Consider the following 22,638-nt stretch of genomic DNA (forward strand, 5'->3'; position numbering starts at 1 on the left):
CGCGGGAGCCGCCAGTGAGGCGGCGGGCAGAAGGGCGGGCGGAAGGGCGGGCGGGAAGTGCTGAGGGGAGAGGCCTCCCGCCCTGGTGAAGGGCGCAAGCGCCTGCGCATGCGCGGGAGCCGCCAGTGAGGCGGCGGGCAGAAGGGCGGGCGGAAGGGCGGGCGGGAAGTGCTGAGGGGAGAGGCCTCCCGCCCTGGTGCCGGCACAGAGGGCTACCCTCCGGAACTGGAATTCCACCAACAAAAAAAAAAAAACACCCCACAGCATTTATTAATTGGTGATATAAATTAAGTTTATTTCGGCATTCAACAGAAGACAAAGCCCTCAATAAAAATTACGTCACACTTCAACATATACATGCTCATACTAGTATGTCTCCTATAGAACATCACTACCCATTGCTTTTCTTCTCGCGGGGGGGGGGGGGGGGATAAATAAAGACCTCACATTTACCCCAAACTCCTTTTCTTCTAATTAGCTACAGATATAAAAGGTTTATTGCTAAGGATAGAGGCTTATCTCTCCAAAGAAAAAATAACCAAATACACTATTGCTTTTTCACAATTCCCTGTTAAAGAATAGCTCCCAGTTCCCTCCCTCCCCACATCACAACCCTAAAAATAACCCCAAAACCCCCTGAAGAACAGAGAAGCGGATTAACATACAAATGCGTTAAGGAAGGTTCATTTTTAACGCAGCGATGCAGTCCAAGAAGTGACCACATTCAGCAGACCTTTAAGGAGAAAGGAAAACTAGCAAACAAGGAGTTGCACAACACTGCCAGACAACAGGTTACTGTAATTCCTTGGGCCAAGAAAGCATTGCCAACATTTTAGCAGTGAAAAGCGGTCAGGCCTTCAGCGGCACAGGGACAGCTGCACTAACCCCTCCAGCAGTCCTGTCTACAGACCAACACTGCGCCAACATGTCCTGTGACTCCCAAGTTCCAGCCCATATTTGCCTCAGTAACTCTTGCAACTTCTACGTTAAACAGAGAGACATAGTCTTTTAGACATTTAGACATTGTCTTTTAGCCAAACCATAAAAGCAACAGTAAAAAGAGAAAAAAAATTCAAAAGCCCTGCTTCATAAGCAATTTTTAATGTCAAATGATAATAATAATTAAAAAAAAAAAGGACAAAAAAAAAACCAAGCCAAAGAGAGCTCTCCCGGGCCCAAGAGCTCGTCCCCTTCTAACTTGGGATTGTTCACATTTGCTAGCTGCTTCAAAAAACAACTCAAATGTCTGTTTTAGACTTTAAACACGAGGTTGTCTTGCACTAACAACCTCTGCAGTAAACTGAATTACAACATGTGACCATAAGAAGGAGGAAAAAAACCTAAAAGGAAACATCATCAGATGTAGAGACAACATATTCTAACTCCCCATGGTTATGAAGAATATTTGAACCTGGCTTTCAAAACCATCTTTTGCTTTTTAACCACGCCATGGGACTCACCTGCTGCTTGTGCAGACAACTGAAACCCCTCCTGTGGTCTCAATCAGCTGAGTGATTAAAAAATAACATTTCTTCTGCATGTTTTAAGGGTAGAGGACAGAACTGCAGAAGAAAAATTATTTCTGGAATCTATTACACCATCTGGTGCTATCCAAAGTCACAAACCCAAATCTACAATAACCATACAGAAAGCTGAGGTGTGCAAGATCAGGGTATGTTACTGCAGGGCATGGAATATTGAGATTGCCATTTCACATCACCCACAAGAAACTGTCTCAAGTCAATATAAAATGTTCTGTTTCATGTACATAAAATATTTAGCAAGAAGGTCATAAATTCTCCTTTAGCGTCCATCTTTACAAGTCTATTTTATCATCAGGAAGCAAAAAATAAAAATAAAAAAAACAAACCAGTGATCTTTGCATTTTATTAAGCAAACACCCCTGAGTAAAGAGGCTGATATCCACTGTCTTCTCTCTTGCAAGTAAGCACGCAGACACTCAGCATGCCAAAGAACTGAAAAAGAGAGAGAGAGATTTAGTTCTGCTGTATTTTGCTTCAGTCAGACCCAATACCAATATGTTCATTAGACATTTTTATCATAGCAATGATATTCTTTTCATATTATAAAACACTTAGAAAATACATCTACAAAAGTAATTTTTTTTGCATATCAATTTCTAGTAATAGTTCTAGCTCAAATTTTTCCTCCCTAGTTTCTTCCATTAATTTACACATCCACATTAATTCCTAGTTAACTTACTGTGGGAAAAAATTTCAGTGAAAGCATGGGATTATTCTGGACTTAAAACAAGTTTTATAAAACATTTAAGCATATAAAATATGCAAATAAAGGTAAGCAGAATATGCTATGGAAATCTTTAGAGATGATCACAGGAGAGATCCTGGTGGGAGGGTTTACCACAAATAGTAATGGGACATGTAATGAGAGTATAGAACTCATCACTTTTATAGAGGGAAGGGAAATGATGGAAACTACGTTCCTGAGCCATTTAAGGCCATGAGATCAAATGCTGGAAACAATCACCTCTCTGCTAGGGCTAAAATTAAGACAAGGAAAGTTTAACTACGTCAAGCCCCAGTCCTGAGATGACAACTGGACAGATTTTGGCTTCTGCATTCAGTTCAGGAGTGGGATGTTAAACAGTGAGTGTTCTGCACTGGCTCACCTTACAGCCGCTCTTCTATAGAGAGCAGATATTCAAAGGAAAAAAAAACCACTTTGCTGTTATTAAATGATTCAAATCTCTGTCAACAAGGAACAGGTTACTAATCATGGAGAACAGGCACAGAGAACAATGACAAACCACCAGGCTAAAATTTATGGGTCAAATCTTTGAAGAAACACCTGTGTAACTTTGATGTGCCAATTGTGTCAGGGCTTTTCAAATCTAGTTTTCACCCACAAGATGATCTGGTTTCACATTTCATTTAATTCAACCTCCTATAGATCTTCTATAAATAGCCCTTCTGGTTTCATTCCTAGTCATATTTCTAGTTCATTTTGATTCTAAGTCTCTAAGCACAGGACTATTCATTGGATTCTATCTAAAAACAAACTTTGATGAGCAATTTTTTAAACCTCAGTTAACTATAGCAAAGCTGGTTGTTTTAATAAAGAATTCTAGATCTAGGCCTTTTAGCACATCCAGCTTTTTGTACTTCCTACCAAACAACCAAGATGGATTCTCCATTGACTTGCCATCCCAAATCCCCCACCAGCTTTCTGGATTCCTCCCCTTATCATCAGGCGGATGAAATGGAGCAAGTTGGAAGAAAACAAGCGAGGAACAGAGGACTGGGTCTACTTCAGAGCCAGGAAAAGGCTGTATGCTAATAGGACATGGTAGTAGAAAAAACCCTGGGATCAAAGGATAAACAGTATTATTTTCCACAGGAGAAGAGATAAAACATTCACCTTTACAATGGCAAACCCCAGGATTACAAGCATAGCATAGCTGATAACGCTCTGCAGCCCAGACTCCAGTTCCCCTGCGCAGCCCTGCCATGAAAAAGATGGGTGAAAACAAATCAGAAGATGCAATTCAGCTGTATGGGTTTTGGCTTTTTTCTCCCCCGACACTTAAAAGGAAGCAGAACCTTGTAAGACCTGACTGACCAACCGCTGCAGACCTGAGGGCTTCTGTTCTTGTCTCCCAGACCCAATGGCTTGTTGTTCACCTCTTGCTTTGGGAGAGGCACTAACATTTGATGCTTCTCAGAGTCTCCTCTGGCTTGGGTCACTTAAAGAAGTGGCCAAAACTCAGAGCCAGGAAGACCGGCAATGGTATCGATAAAAGGCAATTTATGGGTTTGTGGCCCAGACTGAAGAACCTGGTATGCAATTCTCCAGATTCATGGTCAATCCTAGATGAGTCTCTTCCCCTACCCCAGGGAACAACTACATGCCCATAGCTAGCGCTCTGGCCTTGTCACGTTGCTTCTGTAGCAACATGAAATGGAGGACTGTTACCAGCAGACAGACAAGCCAAACATCCAGACCGGTGCCCCTCGGTCATTACCTAGGAGCTTTTATAGAGTAATAGGAGAAGGAAAATAGCTAGAGGAAAATCATGGGGAGAGAAGGGGTTGGGGGACAAATTGCTGAAAAGAATTGGATTAAGTGATGCCTAAACCCTGTCTAAAGTGCTTTCCACATTGGTTCTGGCTGGCTGAGAATGATCGCGGCCCAGCTGTGAGACCGTGCCCTTCACCCTTACCCGCGTATTGAGTTCCTCTGGCTGATCCAGACGCCCTGTGCAGTTCTTCATATCTTGCCTGCAGCAGCTCAGAGGGACGCTGTTGTTACCGGTGGAGTTAAACCACTGTGTGTTTGTCCAGTCGCTGTAATTCTTTACCCCACAACAGTGAAGCTGCCAAACACAGGATAGTTATAGGGATGTATGAATACATAGGAACCTGAATGCTAATGTTGAGTGGGCAAGAGTTGCCTGCGGTACGCAGCAGATTTACAAAGAGCAGCATTTCAGGAAAACAATAGTAGATATAATAGCAGCTTCCCTTCATACGCTATGACCTTCTTATTAGTTTATTCCTTGTGAAAGCTTTAGTAGTAGCGTGACAGGTTGCAGGATAGAGTCTTCTGTCATCTTTCTGTTTTATGGTACAGGATTCTCAGCAGCAGTTTTTCATTTGGTCTGATTCAAAGGCCACTCATGTCAACAAGACCATTCGTTTACATGAACTTCACACCAAGAGCCTGAAAACACCAACTCTGCAAAGTGGGGAGTGCCCTCAATTGCCTTGGAAAATCAGATGCTAAACACTGCTGCAGAGTTGAGTTCCCGGATATGACCGTACTGACCCTCCTTCCCTCCCTTCCCAGCCCAAATTCCTTGTTTAGGACCCTATTTTTCTTTTCTAAATAATTCTCAGGACAATTTAAATGTTTTCTTACCTGTACTTGCAAGTAATCCACAACAGTAGACTCTGGATTTTTCCCATCATACTTGTCAAAGACTGAGTGCATGGTGCCTTGCACGTCAGTTTTTACCTATTTAGAGAGGAAAAAAAATACATATTGTTTTAACATGAGAGCTAAGAATTTTACCTAGTGGAAACAGCAAAAGATCTGTATCCCAGCTAAGTTGGGGTGGGGAAAACGACTTAAAAAAAAATAAAAAACAAGCGATGTTTTAGATAAAATGCAGGTAGCACATCCCCAGAATCCCATTCCTGTATATAGGAGCTTGCCTCCCCTGCTGGAAGAGCCCTCCTTTGTGAGCATCAACAACTGTTTAATCCAACTTTAGAGACTGTTGCGATACCTGCCAGGTACTTTATGTATTCACCATGTTCCTGATAAAAACTGATCCACGCAGCGGATGGTGACATCCCCATTCCCGCTTGCCCTGCAGATTGCAGGAGAGGGGATGGAGTGCAAGAAAACTGCATCCACTGGAATGCTCTAACAACACAAGATATATTCTTTACGTTTAGGTTAGCATAGAGATACTAATTCTTTGCTTACCTTTTCCCTGTAAACAAATCCCAGGACAAATGCAGATACTTCTGCAATAAAGATAACTAGGATAATGGCCAAGAACTGAAATTAAAAGAAAGAGACTGTAAGGAAGAATCCCGCAACATTTGAATTCAACTGCACGTTACCCATCACATTAGTTTATAGTGGTAAGTTGTCATTTTCTGTTGTTGCCTCTCCAATCAGTTTCCAGAAAATAATTTAGAACAAGATTACTGTGCACGGCTGGGACTACGACTGTGGTTCCACAGGATCTGTGCCCAATGCGGGCGGCCTCCTCAACACTGCCACGATGTGATCTGTGTGAAGAGCCCATGAAACACTTCACAGGGTGGCTGTTGAACAGGACATTGCTCAAATAACCCAGGAGCTTAGTTAGGTACCTTAGGCACTGCTTGCTGAGGTCATACTGCCTTCAAGGCATGAGCTGCGGGCCCAAAGTTATTCAGCTTTAGCCTTTCTGGGTTTTTAAAAATCATTCTAGAAGTAGTCGGGGATTCAGAGAACTAAAGTCTGCAGAAAAATACCTTTTTTCCCTCTCTTGCTTTGGAAATTCACATCTGTTCCCTCACCATCACCCTTCTTCTCAAAACTTGCTGCTCTCCACACTTACCTCCAGCAAGCTAGCTGAGGCAGAGCCATGAAACTGCCCATGGCTGTGGGTATTTGTGGGCAGCGCAACTAATAATTTAGCCTGCACCTCACTCACCGTCAATCAGTGCGTCACAGCGGTACATAACGCCCACGACAGAGCAGTGCTTCAGCAATATACTCCAAAATAATATTTTACTTTCTGTTCTGCATGTGCTGAGACGGTCTAGTGTAGCACCTCCCATACCACGCAACAGGGTGAAGAAGACAACGACGTGCAAGAACGTGCAGCACTCACCAGCCCTAGGCCAACTCGAGACTCCCGGAAGGTGGCACAGCAGCCGATCAATCCAATGATGAACATTACCACAGCAACACAAATAATGATCACGGCTGGCAACAGAGCATACTTGTCCTGCAGAAAGTTGTCGTAGCTCTTGTAGGTGTTAATGACATATGCCCCAACATAGCTGAGACCAGCTGCTGCTGCCTGAAATGCAATAAAAAGTTATTAGCAGTTATTTATTAAGCATTTGCCCAAGAAATTAAATATGGACCTTTTTGTAACAGTGCAATTAACATCTCAGCTTTAGAATTAATGACTGTAGTATGCAAAGATCTGGACAAAAAAAAAAAAAGATGCATCTGAAACTGAATGCAATCAAAGGTTGACACAGAGAAGACAACGTTCACTTCCCGTGAATCAATCCTCTACTAATGAGGCACACGTTAGCTGAGCTGAAACACGGCCATCTATCGCTGTGCATCAGCCAGTATCTCTGCAGAAGGCCAAGTTCACACTTCCTACCCAAGATCACCTACATCCTACCCAATGCTGCATTTGGAGGGATCAACTTTTAAGATGGTCACCACAGGGGTGGGTTGTTAGGTTTGGGCTTTTTTTTTTTTTTGAGAAAAAACTCATCCTTTCCACTCTCACAAGAGCATTAACCACTAAGACAGGCAGAAATGTTCTTGATCTTAGCAAAACACAGTCCCTCCTTTTCCTGGAGGAAACAGATATCTGCATCCTCCAAAACAAATTCTCCTCCAAAAGGATGTTTTGCCAATTGAAGCCAACATACAGTGCACCAGTGACAGCTGCCCAGCTAGCAGCCCTGGAGACCCAAGGCTTTTATCCGCAGAAGTGAGTACAGCCCTGGAAGTAACCAACAGACTCAGCAACGCCTTACCAATGCCTTACCAATGGCATTAAATAAAATTCAAGAGTTAAAACAGCTCATCCACCCTCTATAGCCCTGCAGCACAAGACTACGCCTGTAAAAATGAAACACTGTCCGTACTCACGTTCTGGAAACTTGATGGAAACCACTCTGTTTTCAACAGGCTACAGCTGGATTTCATCATGTAGCTTACGAGCCATTTATTACTTCCCTCAGTGCTGTACGTTTTAATTAAATCAAATACTCCTCGCACTGGAGCTAGGACTTGCTAATTCCTTTACCTTGTTTGGCTCCTTCCCCTCCAGCCAAGTCTGGTGCCTGCCCTTCAATTACCTCCAAGCGCAGGGGACATCCTTCATTTCAGACAGCTCTCATTCCTCTCGCATTCCTGGACGCTGCCTGTACCTCAAAATTACTGGAATCCGATGCACCAAGTGATAAAACCAGGATCAAACTAACCCTTAGAGATGTTTAGCAAACATCATGCAAGATCCTGCTGTGTCGGGGCTCAGGTAGGGCAGGTCCTCTACAAAGTGAGATATCAGGAAAAGGAATAGGGTCGCCAGTTCTCAAGAGATTGGTTTTTTTACTTCTAAACATGCATTGGGTTTCCAGGGGGTGCTAAAGATTAAAGCAGTTCCTAAAACTTCCTTTAACTTTTCCTCTCATTGAGGAAAATCTCTTTCCCATTTCCCCATCTGCAGGCATACAGTGACCAGGGCTTCTTTCTCCCACCCCTTTTTAGGGATGCAGGGAAAGGATGAGACCGCTTTAGCTCAAAGGGCACCATTGCCTTCTCACTTCACCACCACAAGCAACCTCACCTCCTCCTCCTCCAACACTACGCTTTTGTACTGAAAGTGGGAGATGAAAAGTCGCTGGAGCAGTAGCAGCACTAAAGTTGGGGCTGGGGACATCGCACCTCCATCCTGCCTTGCCTCCAGTTGCACAAAAAGAGTGAGGCGTATGACTCAAAAAGCGCATCCCATATTTCTGGCCTGGAGAGCTGGACACACGTGGAACTATCCACCTATGCTCCATTCTGGAACAGCATCGCCTGGGCAAGGGCAGCCACGGAGAAGGAAGCAATGCTCCTGCGCTAACTATCCATCATCGTGGAGAAAACGCGATGATGGGATTTACCCAATATAGCCTTTATTCCTAATATTTTCTAGGACTATCGAGCACCGTGATTGGCCACGTTGGTCCCAAGCCCAGTGAAAACAACACAGAATTACGAGGAACTTTTAAAGGCTTTTTCCAGGCTCAGAACACTAACTGTAGAGGCTCTGCTCCCAAGTTTAAGATGGAGTTTGCAAAGTGTTTTAAGGTAATCTACAATGGAATTAGTTTGTTTTGTTTTGGTTTAATTTCTCATGAAAAAGTATCTTAATTCAATGTTCTTCATCTGGAAGAAAGAAAAACCACTTTTCCATTTGCTGGACTAAAAGATGTATTTTATTTGAAACAGATGCTAAAAAATGAGCCTAAAAAATGTATCCAGATACAGAGAATTCATCCAAGTTAAAAGTTGATAACTTTTTGCTTATTCCTTCATAGTTTTTTGTGCAGTGTTAATATCCTAAATCTAAGGAACATAGCATTGTGAATTCTCAGTCAGATCACAGTCACTCAGGACACAAGATTCAAGATGGGATGCAGGAGCTTTTATTGACCACAGAAGTGCTCTGCTCAGCTGGGCCGGCACCAGCTCAGAACGCAGCTCATACAGCTCCTAAAAGGGTTCAGAGTTTGTCCCCTGCTCCCATGGAAGAGGTGGAAAACATCCAAGTGACCACAACAGGAACAGAGTGATGCTCTGGGCTGACTTAAAAACTTCTCCCTACTTTTGCATGGCAAAAAATATTACATGAATAATGCCACAGTTGTTGTCACAGTCATCCCGTCCTGACTGTAACCCTTGACTGCATTTGTTGCTGGATTTTGAAGCCCTCCTGGTAAACGTAGGTATGGCTGGAAAGTAATGGTATTCTGGTTTCTCAGGTTTTTGGGAAGTTTCGGGCAGGTGCACCATGGATCCCCAGCATGCACCAAGTCATAATCCTCCACTACGAATACAGCCACAAACACGGCAATGCTCTCAGCCCCTGTGCTTGTACCCCAAAACCCCCTCGTCCTTGGTCCTTCTGCTGCTGCCATCACCACCAACCTAACACAGAGCTAAGTTATGGCTTTACAAATTCCAGGCTAGAGAAAGTACTCCCAGGCAGTCACCCCAAACCAAAGGTGGAGCCGGCCACTTGCAGCACAAAGCCTCCTGCACGTGCATTTTTAAATCAGGCACTTGCATCTGGGCACAGCCACTAAGGAGAACGTTTTCCCTGAGGCCATCAGCCTTCGGTGCAGCTCAGCATCCAGACTGGGACGCCCCACCACAGCTGTCATCAACTGCTGAGCACCCACAGTCCCAAGAGAAAACCAGAAGGACCACGAGACCCTCAGAAAGCTTCATGATGGAGGAAGGCAGTCCCTGGGGAAACGGAGCAGGGGTGACTTCACCGCAGGAAAGGCGGCACGGACTGAATAGCCAGGGTACAAATAAAGCATAAGCCATATTTTTGGCAAGTAAATGAGTCACCTGCATTCAGCAGCAATGTCATGGCAAAATATGCCCAACGGAACAGCCTTGTGACTCAGTTAATGTGTAAAAAGTTAATGTGCAAAAAGTTAATGTGCAAAGTGCGAAGTTAATTGTTCATTGTATTTGGAGAACGCAAAGCCCTGCTCTTTTGCATAACTCCCGTCCCAGCCTTTGCAAGTAGTTCTGTACTTCTAAAGACAGCCTAGAGACCGTCTGTTTCATAATTTGATCTTCCTATAGGATGTTTTACAGAAAAAGAATCCTCCAATATTTCCATTATACTTCTGCAAGCAATTTAGACAACAGAGGCATTCACCATCTCTCCTCTCTACTTTATGCCTGGTTTTCTACCGATTTTCCTCAACGCACGATGCAAAGGAAGCATGCACAGGAAATGCTAAATATGGACCAACTGTGAGAAACTAAGCAAAACCTTGTGGCTAGTAAAGGGCTACCACAGGTTCAAAAGAACACTGTGAAGCCAATTCACAGAAGTCCTATAAAGCCAGGACTAGAACCATAGAATGTCCTGAATTGGCATTGAGCCCAGCTCCTGTCCCCGCACAGGACACCCCAAATTCACACCGTGTCTCTGAGGGCCTTGTCCAGGTGCTTCTGGAATATCACCAGGCTGGTGCCGTGATGCCTCCCTGGGGAGCCTGTTCCAGGGCTCCACCACCCTCTGGGGGAAGAGCCTTTCCCTAATGCCCAGCCTAACCCTCCCCTGGCACATCTCCCTGCCGTTCCCTCAGGACTAGCAAACCTCCACAACAGTAAACCAACATCAGAGGGTCCAGCGTTGAGTTCAAGGAGATTCTTGTCCACGCTTTATCAATGCAAATACAGACTGGCACTAACATAGCAGGTTTTACTGAAACATTCACGATTGTCTGGCTTCTGGTCAGAGATGAAACACAACCAGCAAGAAGGCTATTATAATTTCTGAACTTCTGCTTCCAAGCAGAAAAAGGAAGCGTAATGAGGTAAAAATAAAAGACTTTGGGTTAAGACCTAGCTTGAAGGAAGTTCACTTTTTTTCCTGACAAACTGAGATACAGCCACGGCTTCACCCATCGTTTTTAATTCTAAGTGAAGATTCTGAAGCCCGAAGGGCAGGGTCACTCAGGAGTGGAAGGCATTTCAGGTAACAATCTGTTCCCTGTTTTATTTATGCAGGTGAGTCTCAGAGCCAAACTTGGAAAGCAAAGATGGAAAGTATTTCGGAACATAAATTTGAGCTCTCCCCTTAAGTCTTCTCAGTACTTAAGTTCAAAATCCAGTGGAGGGATTTTCCCCTAATGTTGCAAAATCTTCAGCCCATTCCTAGATTTACAATTAAACTTCTCTAGAAGAGTACGAGAAGAAATGTCCTTTGTACTGCTGTAGTTGTTTAGTCAAGAGTAAGAAGTGTAAAGTACGCCTGATTAAACAGGTTTCTGTTGGATCTCAAAAAAAAAAAAAATCACAAATGCGAAGGCCAGTTTAAGCGATTACTTTTGGGGAGGAAGAGATCAAATAATTCCGCCTTCATGATCAGCCAAACACCTCAAACGCATCTAAAATTGTAAACAAAGTTGCCAGGATTATTCTGAGAAATTAATACTTGAAATTGTTATTTTTCTTCACAATTTTTTAGTCTCCTGCTTGGAAGTTTTCTTTCATAAGAAGTCAGCGCAGAATAGGATCACGCGATGCACGGAGAGGCTTGGCACAACGCAGCTGGCACAAACCTCAGCGCAGGCAGCCAAGGAGTGGTGCAAGGCTTGTATGGGAGAACCTGTTCGCCTCGTCCATGGGGCTGCATTGCTGCCTGCGCATTGCTGTGGTCTGCCAGTGACGGCAAGCAGAACATCCTAACCTTACCCCTTCCTCCCCAAACATCCCCAGCTGACTCACTGGGGCTGTAGGAAACGCTGCTGCTATTTCCTTACAACGCTGATGATACCCATAAGACAAGCTGAAGAGATGAGGTAAATGGAAATTCTGCAAGAAAGCCCCGTTTCACAGCTGAGCGACGAAGCTGCGACTCTGCTGTCTCACCCGCCACAGCTCGCATCATTCAAGGGCCTTACACCAGAATTACTTGCTTTTTCATATCCCGCGCCTCTGACAGGAAGCAGAGATGTCCAATTGTTTGAGTGAGAACAATGAACTCCTTGTTGGGGTTGAGAAAAAAGAAAGCCACGCTGTAACAACTGGGTTTTCCAAAGGTGATGTTTGGGCAGGTCCTGGGCAGAGTTACTCACCAAGTTGATTTCACCCACATCTTCCATACTTAGCCCAGCCAACCGAGCCAGGGAGGCAGGTATAATACGGTGATGGTCTGCTGCAGGGATGTATATAACAAGCCAGAACTCTCTCCAGCCACATAATGCACACAGAGCACTGTGAATAGTCAATCCTGCCCGTGAAACAGAAGGGGATAGGACTGGGTGGCTACAAGGAGCCCGAGCTGTCTCACTGATGCAGATCAGGACAACCATAGTGGATTTAATATATTTTTTAAAAGTACAGCAAGTTTGCCGATGACACCAGGCTGCGTGGTGCGGTTTCCCGCTGGAGGGAAGGGATGCCATCCAGAGGGACATGGACAGGCTTGAGAGGTGGGCCCGTGCGAACCTCATGAAGGTCAACAAGGCCAAGTGCAAAGTCTGCACATGGGTCAGGGAAATCCCAAGCACAAATACAGGCTGGGCGGAGAATGGATGGAGAGGAGAAGGACTTGGGGGTGTTGGTTGATAAGCTCAACACAACCCGGTAATGTTGTGAAACCCAGAAGGCCAACTGTATCCTGGGCTGCCTCAAAAGAAGTGTGGCCAGCAGGTCAAGAGAGGTGATTCAGCCCTTCTCTTTGGCTCTTGTGAGACCCCAACACTGAGTGCTGCGTCCAGCTCTGGGGCCCCTGACATAAGAAGGACATGGACCTGTCGGAGCAAGTCCAGAGAAGGGCCACGAAGATGATCTGAGGGCTGGAGCACCTCTCCTATGAGGACAGGCTGATAGAGTTGGGGTTGTTCAGCCTGGAGAAGACAAGGCTGCGGGGAGACCTTACTGCAGCCTTCCAGCACCAAAAAGGGGCCTACAAGAAAGCTGGAAAGGGTCTTTTTACAAGGGCAAGTAGTGATCGGACAAGGTGTGATGGCTTTAAACTGAAAAAGGGTAGGTTTAGATTGGATATAAGGAAGAAATTCCTCACTCTGAGGGCGGTGAGGCACTGGCACAGGTTGCCCAGAGAAGCTGTGGATGCCCCATCGCTGGAAGTGCTCAAGGCCAGGTTGGACGGGGCTTTGAGCAACCTGGTCTGGTGGAAGGTGTCCCTGCCCATGGCAGGGGGGTTGGGACTAGATGATCTTTAAGGTTCCTTCCAACCCAAACTGTTCTATGAATCTATGATTTTTACCTTGTGTCCTACCATCAGAAGGGGAATTTTTTTATATGCTGATGACCATGAGCCCCTGCCTTTCCAGAGAGACTTACGGCCATGCAAAAACTTCACAACACTTTTACCAGTGTCACAGCCATAGAAGGGGCCCCTTAAACCTCCCTCTGTAGAACTGCTTTGAAAAAGAAGAAAAAAAAACCCAAACAAAAAAAAACCAACAAAATTTGCATCTATCATTCAGGCAGAACAGATACTTTTCCACCTTCACTTCTTTGCTTTAATCAGTTGACTTTACTTGATGGCTGAGAACAGAAGTTTGCATTGTTTGCATTTCTCAGCATAGGCTTCTTTCCTCCTCTCACCAAATATAAATACAATACAGTAAAAGAGCCAAACTACTAGCTATGATATTTGAAGGCAGTGTTTGTTGTTTTGAGGTTTTGTGGGTTTTTTTGGAAGGTTTCTCCCATCATCCTCCAATTTCAGAGTGTTGATTTGATCATTTGGTCTGTTCATGTGGACCAGCACAGGATTTTCTTTTTAAAAGGCTGGTCAGTTAAATACAGAATAACAAAGCTATAGTGTTAAAAGGAAAAGCTGTAAGAACAGGTTAAATTGCAAATTCATCAAACAAGCGTGTTCAGCAAGATGCATCCTCTATACAGTAGAAGAACTGAGACAACGAGACTTAAAGGCATTTGTCCCACATCAGACAGGACTTTCCCAGGGCCAGCTCTAATATCCGCCGCAGCACAAAACTTGCACTGAGTTGACTTTGTCCCATATCATTAACTTTTTATGGGCAAAGAAAGATATGGTAAATAATACTGTTTGTCTTTAAAGAGTAATAGCAGTTGCTTTCTGCAGCAAACTACTACAAACACATCTTGGAAGAACTATCAATATCCACGCCAACACTTTCTCAACTATTGCATTCTAGTTCTTCATTAGACAATCAGCCCAGGGAGGTGTTTTAGTTAATTTTAAGGCTTGAAAACTACTTTTTTAACCAGTATCTTTGCATAGCAATGACTTAACGTAGAGCACCTCACCCAGTACAATACCTGATAGTGACGTTTTGCCCTCACATCCAACGACTACATTCACTGGGATGCTATCACCTTTCCAGCAATTTTAATTTGCCAGAGGACAGAGTAGGATATTATCTTCAATTATTAATTTGCCAAGTGTTTGACACTACAGTGCTGTCCCCATGCCCCCCATATCTAGAATCAGGCCCCAGTAACACTGGTCTCAATTACAGCTGCACACCCCCTCCGTAATGCAGAAGATGCTCCTTGTCTTTGGTTTTTTTTGTATACAAAAAAAGGGGGGGTTTATTCACCTTGACAGGTAAATCCCCTGTTCAAAAGGGTTTGCACAACATTTCCTCCATAAATAATTTATTATTACCCAGCATGCATGGCAAGGGGAATTACTCTTTCTGGCTCCCTCGCTGCTTTATTGTACCACAAGTTTTATTCTTCCCAGACGCCACCAGATTTTCAGGTTGCCCCTAGCTGCTGCGTTACTCTGTTTCCACGGAGTCAACAGGTTTTCTAGTGACTTCAGGGGAAAACAAAGCCACTGAGTACTTCCAAGAAAGCCTTCTTCATTTTATGCTCTCTATAATGACTTTACAACTCCTGTTTAAAACTTCAGCCACCATTTCCTACCCTGCTTAGGGTAATCATTTCTCTGAACCATAAATCAATTATTGCTGCACTGGTGTGATCCAGCTTCATGCAGGACAGCGTGTGACCCTCCACCTGTGGCACGGAGCAGCAGGTAGGCTCTGGCATGTCCATCAGATGGCCATGCAGGCGGCAACTGCTACGGAGGGGATGTACCCACCATGTGCTGCAGCTCCCGGCCACACGCCGGTGCAGTACAAGGTCACAAAAGCACAGTAGGGTTGGGGTGAGAAGGAACATCTGGAGATCATCTAGTCCAACCCCCTGCTCAAGCAGGGCCACCTAGAGCTGGTTGCCCAGGACCACATCCAGATGGCTTCTGAATATCCCCAAGGATGGCGACTTGAACACCTTTCTGGGCAGCCTGTGCCAGTGCTCTGTCACCTTCACAATGAAAAAGTGTTTCCTGATGTTCAGAGGGAACTTCCAGTGTTTCAGTTTGTGCCCACTGACTTTGGTCCTGCCACTGGGAACCACTGAAAAGAGCCTGGCTCCGTCCTCTTGGCACCCTCCCTTCAGGTATTTATGTACATCAGGAAGATCCCCCTGAGCCTTCTCTTCTCCAGAACAAACAGTCCCAGCTCTCTCAGCCGTTCCTCGCAGGAGAGATGCTTCATCGCCCTTGCTACCCTCTCTCCAGTATGTCTGTGTCTTCTTCCACTGGGGAGCCCAGCACTGGACGCAGCGCTCCAGACGTGGCCTCACCAGTGCTGAGCAGAAGGGAAGGACCACCTCCCTCCACCTGCTGGCAACGCTCCTCCTGATGCAGCCCAGGATACCCTCCTCCTCCTCCTCCTCCTCACAGCAAAGGCCCATTGCTGGCTCATGGTCACTTTGGTGCCCACCAGGACACCCAGAGCCTTTTCTGCCGACCTGCTTTCCAGGACACACACAGCTCTGCTCCCCACTGTCCTACAGGTCCTTTAGTTTCTGAGGACTTGGAAGCCCATAGCTTTAAGTCTTTCTCCACCTTTTTTCTACTGGGGAAAACAAAAAAGCAATCAGCAATTTAAAAATCTAGCGCACACATTTCTGTGTTCCCTCAGACCCTCAAGTTGTGAAAACTTTGATTTGCAAGTTGGCTTTGGATTGGAGCAGAAAAGCACCGAAGCTGTGAGCCCCTACCAAGCTGTCCTCGATAGCCAGCAGCACCAACAGCCCAGGAGAGACTCGCCGCTGAGCTCGTGCCAGTCATTAGCCACAGTTTCAAAACCTTTAAATCACGGTCTCCTCCTGCGGGATGCAGAGGTGAGACCTAACCAACAAAACTGTACATAGCCTGCTTATACAAAGCCATGGGATACTCTTCAAAATACATTATATCTAAATATTTAGCTGCGATGTACAACTATGGGGCATGTTTCAGCTTGCCTTCACAACACACTGCAGCGCTGCTCGGTGGGAAGCGCTTGCTTTTTTGTTTTCTTCCTCAAATTAAAAAATGAGCAGTAGCCAAAAGGCTCTGAAAACCTGTGGCTTTCTTTCAAGGGGAAAAAAAAAACAACCCTAAACCAGCATCTACTTGCAGTTTTTACATGCTGCAAACCCACACTATTAAGAGATTCTGGTTTTAGTGCATTTGTTTTCAAGTTATATTAAATAAGCGTTCTCCTTGGTGTTGTCCAAGCATGTTGTCTTCTGTTCCTCGAGCCTAACTCCAGGTTTATTTTCCCATCCCTAAAAGCCAGCATGTGTCCTATGAGGTTTAAGTGGTGGGATGTCGTCGTGGAGACTCTGCACGCTAGTGCAAAGCAAGGAATCCTGCCCCAAATCCTCTGACTTCTAATGCTTAAACCCCTGCCTTGGGGTCAGCGTGCTTCTGCTAATCAGAATCACAGAGCGTCACGCCCCTCTGAGGGCAACAGGACCACTATTAGGAGAAAGCAGCACTGCCCTTTTCACTCTTATTTACACCAAAAATACAGACACAGACTACAGGGCAAGAGCCGGCTGTGAGTATAACTTCAGCTGAGAGTGGATGGATTTATCAGCTGCTGCCAGGCTGTTTGGGATCTGAACAGGCAGTTCAGACAAAAACCACCTTCTAGTTCAATATTTGCCTTCAGAACCACCCTAGTTCCTTAATAAGCTGGTCCTGGCTCAGCCACCAGATCTTGCAACTTCCATCACATGAGCTACAGAGTGAACAGCAAAGAAATGCTCCTAAACCACAGTGGAGCTAATCTTAAAGCCTGGGGAAACTTCTTGGAGCTGTTAATGGGGCAGATGCCTCTAATCTGCCCTGAAATATTGCTTGTCACCCAGCTGAAAAGGAAGGGATGGGGGGAGCAGGGCCACGTGGCAGCTGCGAGCTTCTTCCCAAAAGGAAAAGCAGAGGTTGGGATTCTCCTGACACAAAGGGATCCTGCCCGCTCCATGGTAAAGCGAACACAGCTCGGCAGTGCAACGCTTTTGGGGAAAATGAAGGAAGTGGCCGGTTCATACATCAGCTAGAGGAAAGAGCTGCTTTCTGTTCCCCCTGGATAGAGCATCCGCAAGCTCTGAACTTCTTGCGGAGGGGTGACACCATGGGACCTCTCGAGCAGTTGTAATTATCAGAGGCGCTTCTACAACGTCAGACCTCTGGCTCTGGAGAGCTGCAAACCCTGAGACTCGCAAAGAGACCACAGCGTGTTTAGGACCGGATCCAGAGCCCGGCCACGCGACAGGAGCCTTTTCACAGCCTCAGGGACCACTGGGGACAGTCAGGTGAAGCTTGTACCCTCTCCTCTGCCCTTCTGGGGAAAAGTTGCTCACGCCATATCTGCATCACCATGCGAACACTTCCCCTTTCCCGACCGCACAGCACCAACATCTTCGTTTTAATTTTGGCCGTGAGGCCCTTACGCATACAGCAAAGCGCATTTTCCTGAAAGTCAGTTAAGTTCTGCTTCCTGATTTTGGGCAGAGTAGTTTAAAAAAAAGGAGGAACTTTGCTTTTCAAGGTACACTCAAGTGGATCACACCGAAGTGCTCACGTCCGATACCAAGCCCCGGCCGATATCAGCCCCGTCCCGTGACCACTCTGGCTCACGCGGCTGTTTTTCCCCCCACAGTTCAGCAACGAGTTCACAGCAGAGCTCGAAACGAACCCACCCCTTTCTGCTTCCCACCCAGCGCTCCTCACGCTGCGTCCAAACATCCCCCAAACCTCCCATGGCTCCATCAGAGCGGCAGAAAGAAGGAGCCCAGGGGGGCAGCCTGTCCCGAGCCCTTTCAGAAGTGGATAAATGACCACAGCTTTACTTGTGGATGTGCTAAAAAAATACATCTATATATAAAGCTCTTGGTTAAGGAGCTTTTTCCACCACGGACGCTGCTGAGTCAGACTGACCCCGTGGCCGATCAGCATCATTTCCCTGACCCGCAGCGGGGAGGAGAGCTTCCAGAGCTCTTCCACTTTCCTGTCAAGTATCACACAGAGGGTTAAAACCCATCAGAGCTGCCTGTCCCTCGTGGGCAGCTACAGGCAGGATTAAGGATTTGCCTAAGAACAGATGGAGGAAAGGTGAGAAAGAGGTCACAGGGCTGCTGACACCCAGGCCTCTAATGACGCTTTGGAGAATACTTCTATCCTTAAAAATGAATGTGTTTCTACTCAATCGTTAAAAATGTATGTTTCTAGCGCCAATAATCTCCAACATAACCTTTGCTATTCACTACATTTTCAATTCCATCCAGGGATTAAAAAAATCTCCTCCTTATTGGGGTTATTCATTTATTTTTTAAGTATCCATCTGATTTCTCTCAGATGGAGGCTTCAGAGCAAGCATTCCCAAACACTCCCATCACCAGCATGAGTGATTTCAAACCACTCACAAATGCAGGAATTTATTTTTTTTTACAGATAAATTCATCCCTTTCAATTACTAAAAATCATTTAAGAGCAATACCACAGCAATGCTGTGATTGCTTGAGCTTCCAGTGCACCCTCTCACATCACTCAGCAAACTACTTTAAGGTTGAAAACAAGTGGCTTTTGGTCTTGGATGCACCAAGGGCAAAGGAGATAAGGAGATAGATTAAGCCCAGACCAATCAGACAAAAATACTCCTTGGATGCCCAGACCAGTCTGGGTATCTCCTCAAAGCAGAGATAACACTAATACCCCAAAACACATTTGATTCATGCTTACTGGAAGCTTCTGGGCCACAAATCCAAAGATATTTGCAGAAACCACCTGATGAAGGGTAGAGAAGGGAGATGGGGGACAGCTGGCCAGCGTGAGCTTTGCAGTGCTGGGACATTCTCACCAGCGTCCAGGTGGGCAGGCAAAGCCCCTCTCTATTCTCCAGTCAATGGATGACTCTTGCAACCATCAGGATTCAAATCCCAACCCTGAAACTGTAGTTCACACCTCATTAGCAAAGAGGCAGAACCCATCTGGGTTTTCTGAAGAATCAATAAAGCTCCTGAAGAAGCCATGATGAGCTCAAATGCTCCCTGAGCGTGTGCGGCACAGAAGGAGCCAGGGATCGGCTGGGGAAATCTGAGTCCGGCTTCGTTGCTCACAGGCAGAGCACACCCTGTCAGGGATCACTCTCCTGGGCTTCTCCTCCTTGGACAGTCCCGTTGCTGTCAACAGATCGACTTCTGCTCTCCCCAGTTCCCCAGTCCTGCTAAAACCACCCAAGGAATAACTTACCTTTATCCTCCTCTCTGCTGTCAGGCAAGCGAAGCAAGGCTGGGGATGCGCCTGCCTCTGATAAAAAGTGAATGGGAAACCTGGGCAAACCTGGAGCAATGCGTAAGGTGGCTTTTTGGCAATGAAGTCCACAGGACTTCGGTCCACAGGACAGGGTGGACACCAAACCCTCTCTGGAAGCAGAAATCTGTTAAGTCCAAGTTAAGCGACAAGCCCCCTCACAAGATGTTGCCAAGAACATCAGAGTCTCCTCCAACACTTCCTCTCCCTCTTTTAGGTTACCTGAATTCAACCAAACCAGCATTTCATCTTCACCTAGAACAGGCCAACACCCATTTACCAAAATAACCACACACTTGGACCTAATTAATAGGTGCTAAAAAGCAAAATTGGAGGTGGGTAGATCTCCCCCAGCTTGAAGCACCACCCTTGGTAACTGGAGTAAAGCCAGCTTCAATCAATGCCTTGTTTGTGGGGGTCACACACAGCCACAGCCCCCCCAAACCACCCAGTAGCAGAATAACCTGCAGATATGGTGCTGAGTCTGGTCAATAAGGGAGAAGTTCCTTTTTCACCTCATTTAGGAAGCCCCTAGATGTTATTCTGTAAAATCTGTCTTTCTTCACTCCTGCAGCCTGGTAACAATCAGATCCAAAAGAGGATCTATTGCCTTTTTAGGACATTTCTAAGCAATAAACTTTGTTGAAGCACCATAACTGCACCAGCTGCTGAATACACAGGTGGTGAATTATTTTCCACGATCACTTCCAAGCTGGGCAAGATTTGCAGCTTGCAATGCTTGGGCACAAATTAACCCTTAGAAAAGTCATCTAATGTTCTTTGCAAACCTTCTGTTTTGATAATGATCTGGAGCCTTGTACTTGAAGAGCCCCAGCTGTTAGAAATGTTCTGAAAGAGAATCTAAGAGTCAGTTCCTCCTTCCCCACCCTCCGAAAACCTGAATTCCAGGTTCCACAGTTCTGCTGCAGGAATGCGATTACCACACGTAATGGTGGCGCAGCGTCTAAATGCCACAGGCTTTAGGGCTGCATTGCTCTTCCTAGGGTAAAAACCAAAGGGCTGGTCTGGGTCGCCCCAAATTCAGAGGCTATAGGATAATTACAGGTCATCCATGGATCCAGATGGCCCAATAGCTAAAATCACGTTAAGATTTTCCCTATAGCAGAAGAAAAGGTACCAGAGACGCTTCTTGGAGGACATAAGGCTGTTGTTTGATTTTAAAAAAGCCAAGCAATGATGCTAATCCAAGGTGCACCTGAGCTCAAGCTCAGGGGCTTTCCACACACACATACACAGAGTGGGATGCTCCAATGTTTCTCTGGAGGTATTTAAAAAACAAAACACCCTCCACAGAGCAAACACACATGGTAAGATCACGTTACTTGGCGTGCAGCAGTAAACACGGCCCCCTGCGCTGCTCAGGCGAGCGACACGAGAGTTACCAGGAACACAGGCAGCAAGAAATGGGGCTGAGCCCCCCTAAAGGAGGGACAGGACTGGGAGGAGGCAAGCTTCTCGCTACAAGCAGCAGCAAGTCCCGCACTTACAAACCAGGCACAACACCCCGTGAGACCTCAGCATTTAAGCACTATTTCCTTTTTCTTTTTTTAGTTATTATTTTTTCCATATAGCTTCTCTCTTTGGGAAACCTCTGGTTCTTCTCTTTGAATCTCCCTTGCTTTAGAAAAGTCCTCTGCCCTCCCCATTACCCGGCCCTGCTGAGCCCGGGGGAGCTGAGCCCTTACGCGGTCCATCACCGGCATGTTACATCCTGTGTAAAACACCGGTGTGAAAACACCCCGGTGCTACAACGCCGATGCGAACGTCCAAATCATGCTACAGACACACACGGGGTTTAACGAGGCCCCTTCTCGCAGAGCAGCGCACAAGTCCCCAGCTGATGATGGGGACGGGGGGGTGGGAGTGGGTTAAACTTCCCCATGCAGGGGGAAAGCCCAGGACTGGTACCAGAATAATCACCCCCTCTTCTGAGCAGCCCCAGGGCCCCCCGGTCGCTGTCACGATGGTACCGCGCCACTAACACTGAGCCCCCCCCAAACCAACAGGGGATAGGCTAAAACATACAGAACACCCCCCCCCCCCTTTTTTTTTTTTCTTTGCTTGCTTGGAAGTAATTATTGAGGAAGTGATTCGGAAAGGTGTAATTGTACCAAAACGTAGTCGGAGCAAAGTTCTCAGCTGCTTTCCTCACCCCAAACTGGGAGGGCAGCCCCCTCACCCCGCTGCAGCCAAACAGCCCCGTTTGTTTCCGATCACAAAATTAGCTCGCAGATTGCTTTAACGACACGTCTTTAAAACCACTACTGAAAAGTTACTAGATTAAAAACACCCCGCAGAAAAATCCAAACTCCAACACCACTTTTTTTTTCCTCTCAGAAACGTAAAAACCCAAATCTTCTTGTTCTTTTAAAATATATATATATAGGGTTAAATATAGAAATGAGTAAGTCACCTGCACACGGCTAAACTAAATACCCGATTAACTCTGGAAATCCTGGTTAAACTCGGTCGTGTCCCACATCACCCTCCGCCAGAGCCCTTCATCGCACCCAACACCCGGGACAGCAACCCCCAGGTGAACCCCGCGGGTCCGTGTCCGTGTCCCCCCCCTCCCCGCGTCCCGCCGCGGTACCCAGAAGGCGAGGCTTAGCAGCAGCAGCACGGTTTTGGAGGTGATCACGCCACAGTCCATGTCGTGGGACGGATGGAGCGGCTGTGGGACAGGCGAGAAGGGATCGGCTTTGGGTCCCGTGTGCGGCCGCCCCCGGGCCCGCCCCGGCAGCGCAGCCAACCCGCCCCATCCCTTCCCACCCAAACGTCAAAGCAAAGGTCTGTCAAGTTCAACATGGGGTTGGTTGTTTTTTTTTTTCTTTTTTTTTTTCTTTAACTTCTGCAACTTTCAAGCTTAGTTAAACCGAGATTTTGTGAAAACCTCTCACTGCGGCTAAAAGTTTTCCTAGCAAATCTGCCTTCCAGGGTTGCTAACCCACAGCCGAGCGCCTCCCTTCATCCAG

At 46.1% G+C, this 22,638-nt stretch overlaps 1 protein-coding gene across 1 annotated transcript; it reads right to left on the reverse strand.

Annotated features, from left to right (window-relative positions):
- Nucleotides 1-274: 274 nt before the first annotated feature.
- On the reverse strand, nt 275-22,389 carry LOC104048552 (tetraspanin-36-like). The gene is made up of 7 exons (XM_064438427.1): nt 22,257-22,389; nt 6,374-6,565; nt 5,473-5,547; nt 4,900-4,995; nt 4,202-4,354; nt 3,400-3,483; nt 275-1,976 (listed from the first exon to the last, which is right to left on the reverse strand). Exons 1-7 carry the CDS (start codon nt 22,314-22,316, stop codon nt 1,890-1,892), a joined length of 747 nt encoding a protein of 248 aa, XP_064294497.1. The 5' UTR covers nt 22,317-22,389; the 3' UTR covers nt 275-1,889.
- Between the last annotated feature and the right edge of the window lie 249 nt (nt 22,390-22,638).

This window comes from Phalacrocorax carbo, chromosome Z (genome assembly GCF_963921805.1).
Source record: "Phalacrocorax carbo chromosome Z, bPhaCar2.1, whole genome shotgun sequence".
Lineage (NCBI taxonomy): Eukaryota > Metazoa > Chordata > Aves > Suliformes > Phalacrocoracidae > Phalacrocorax > Phalacrocorax carbo.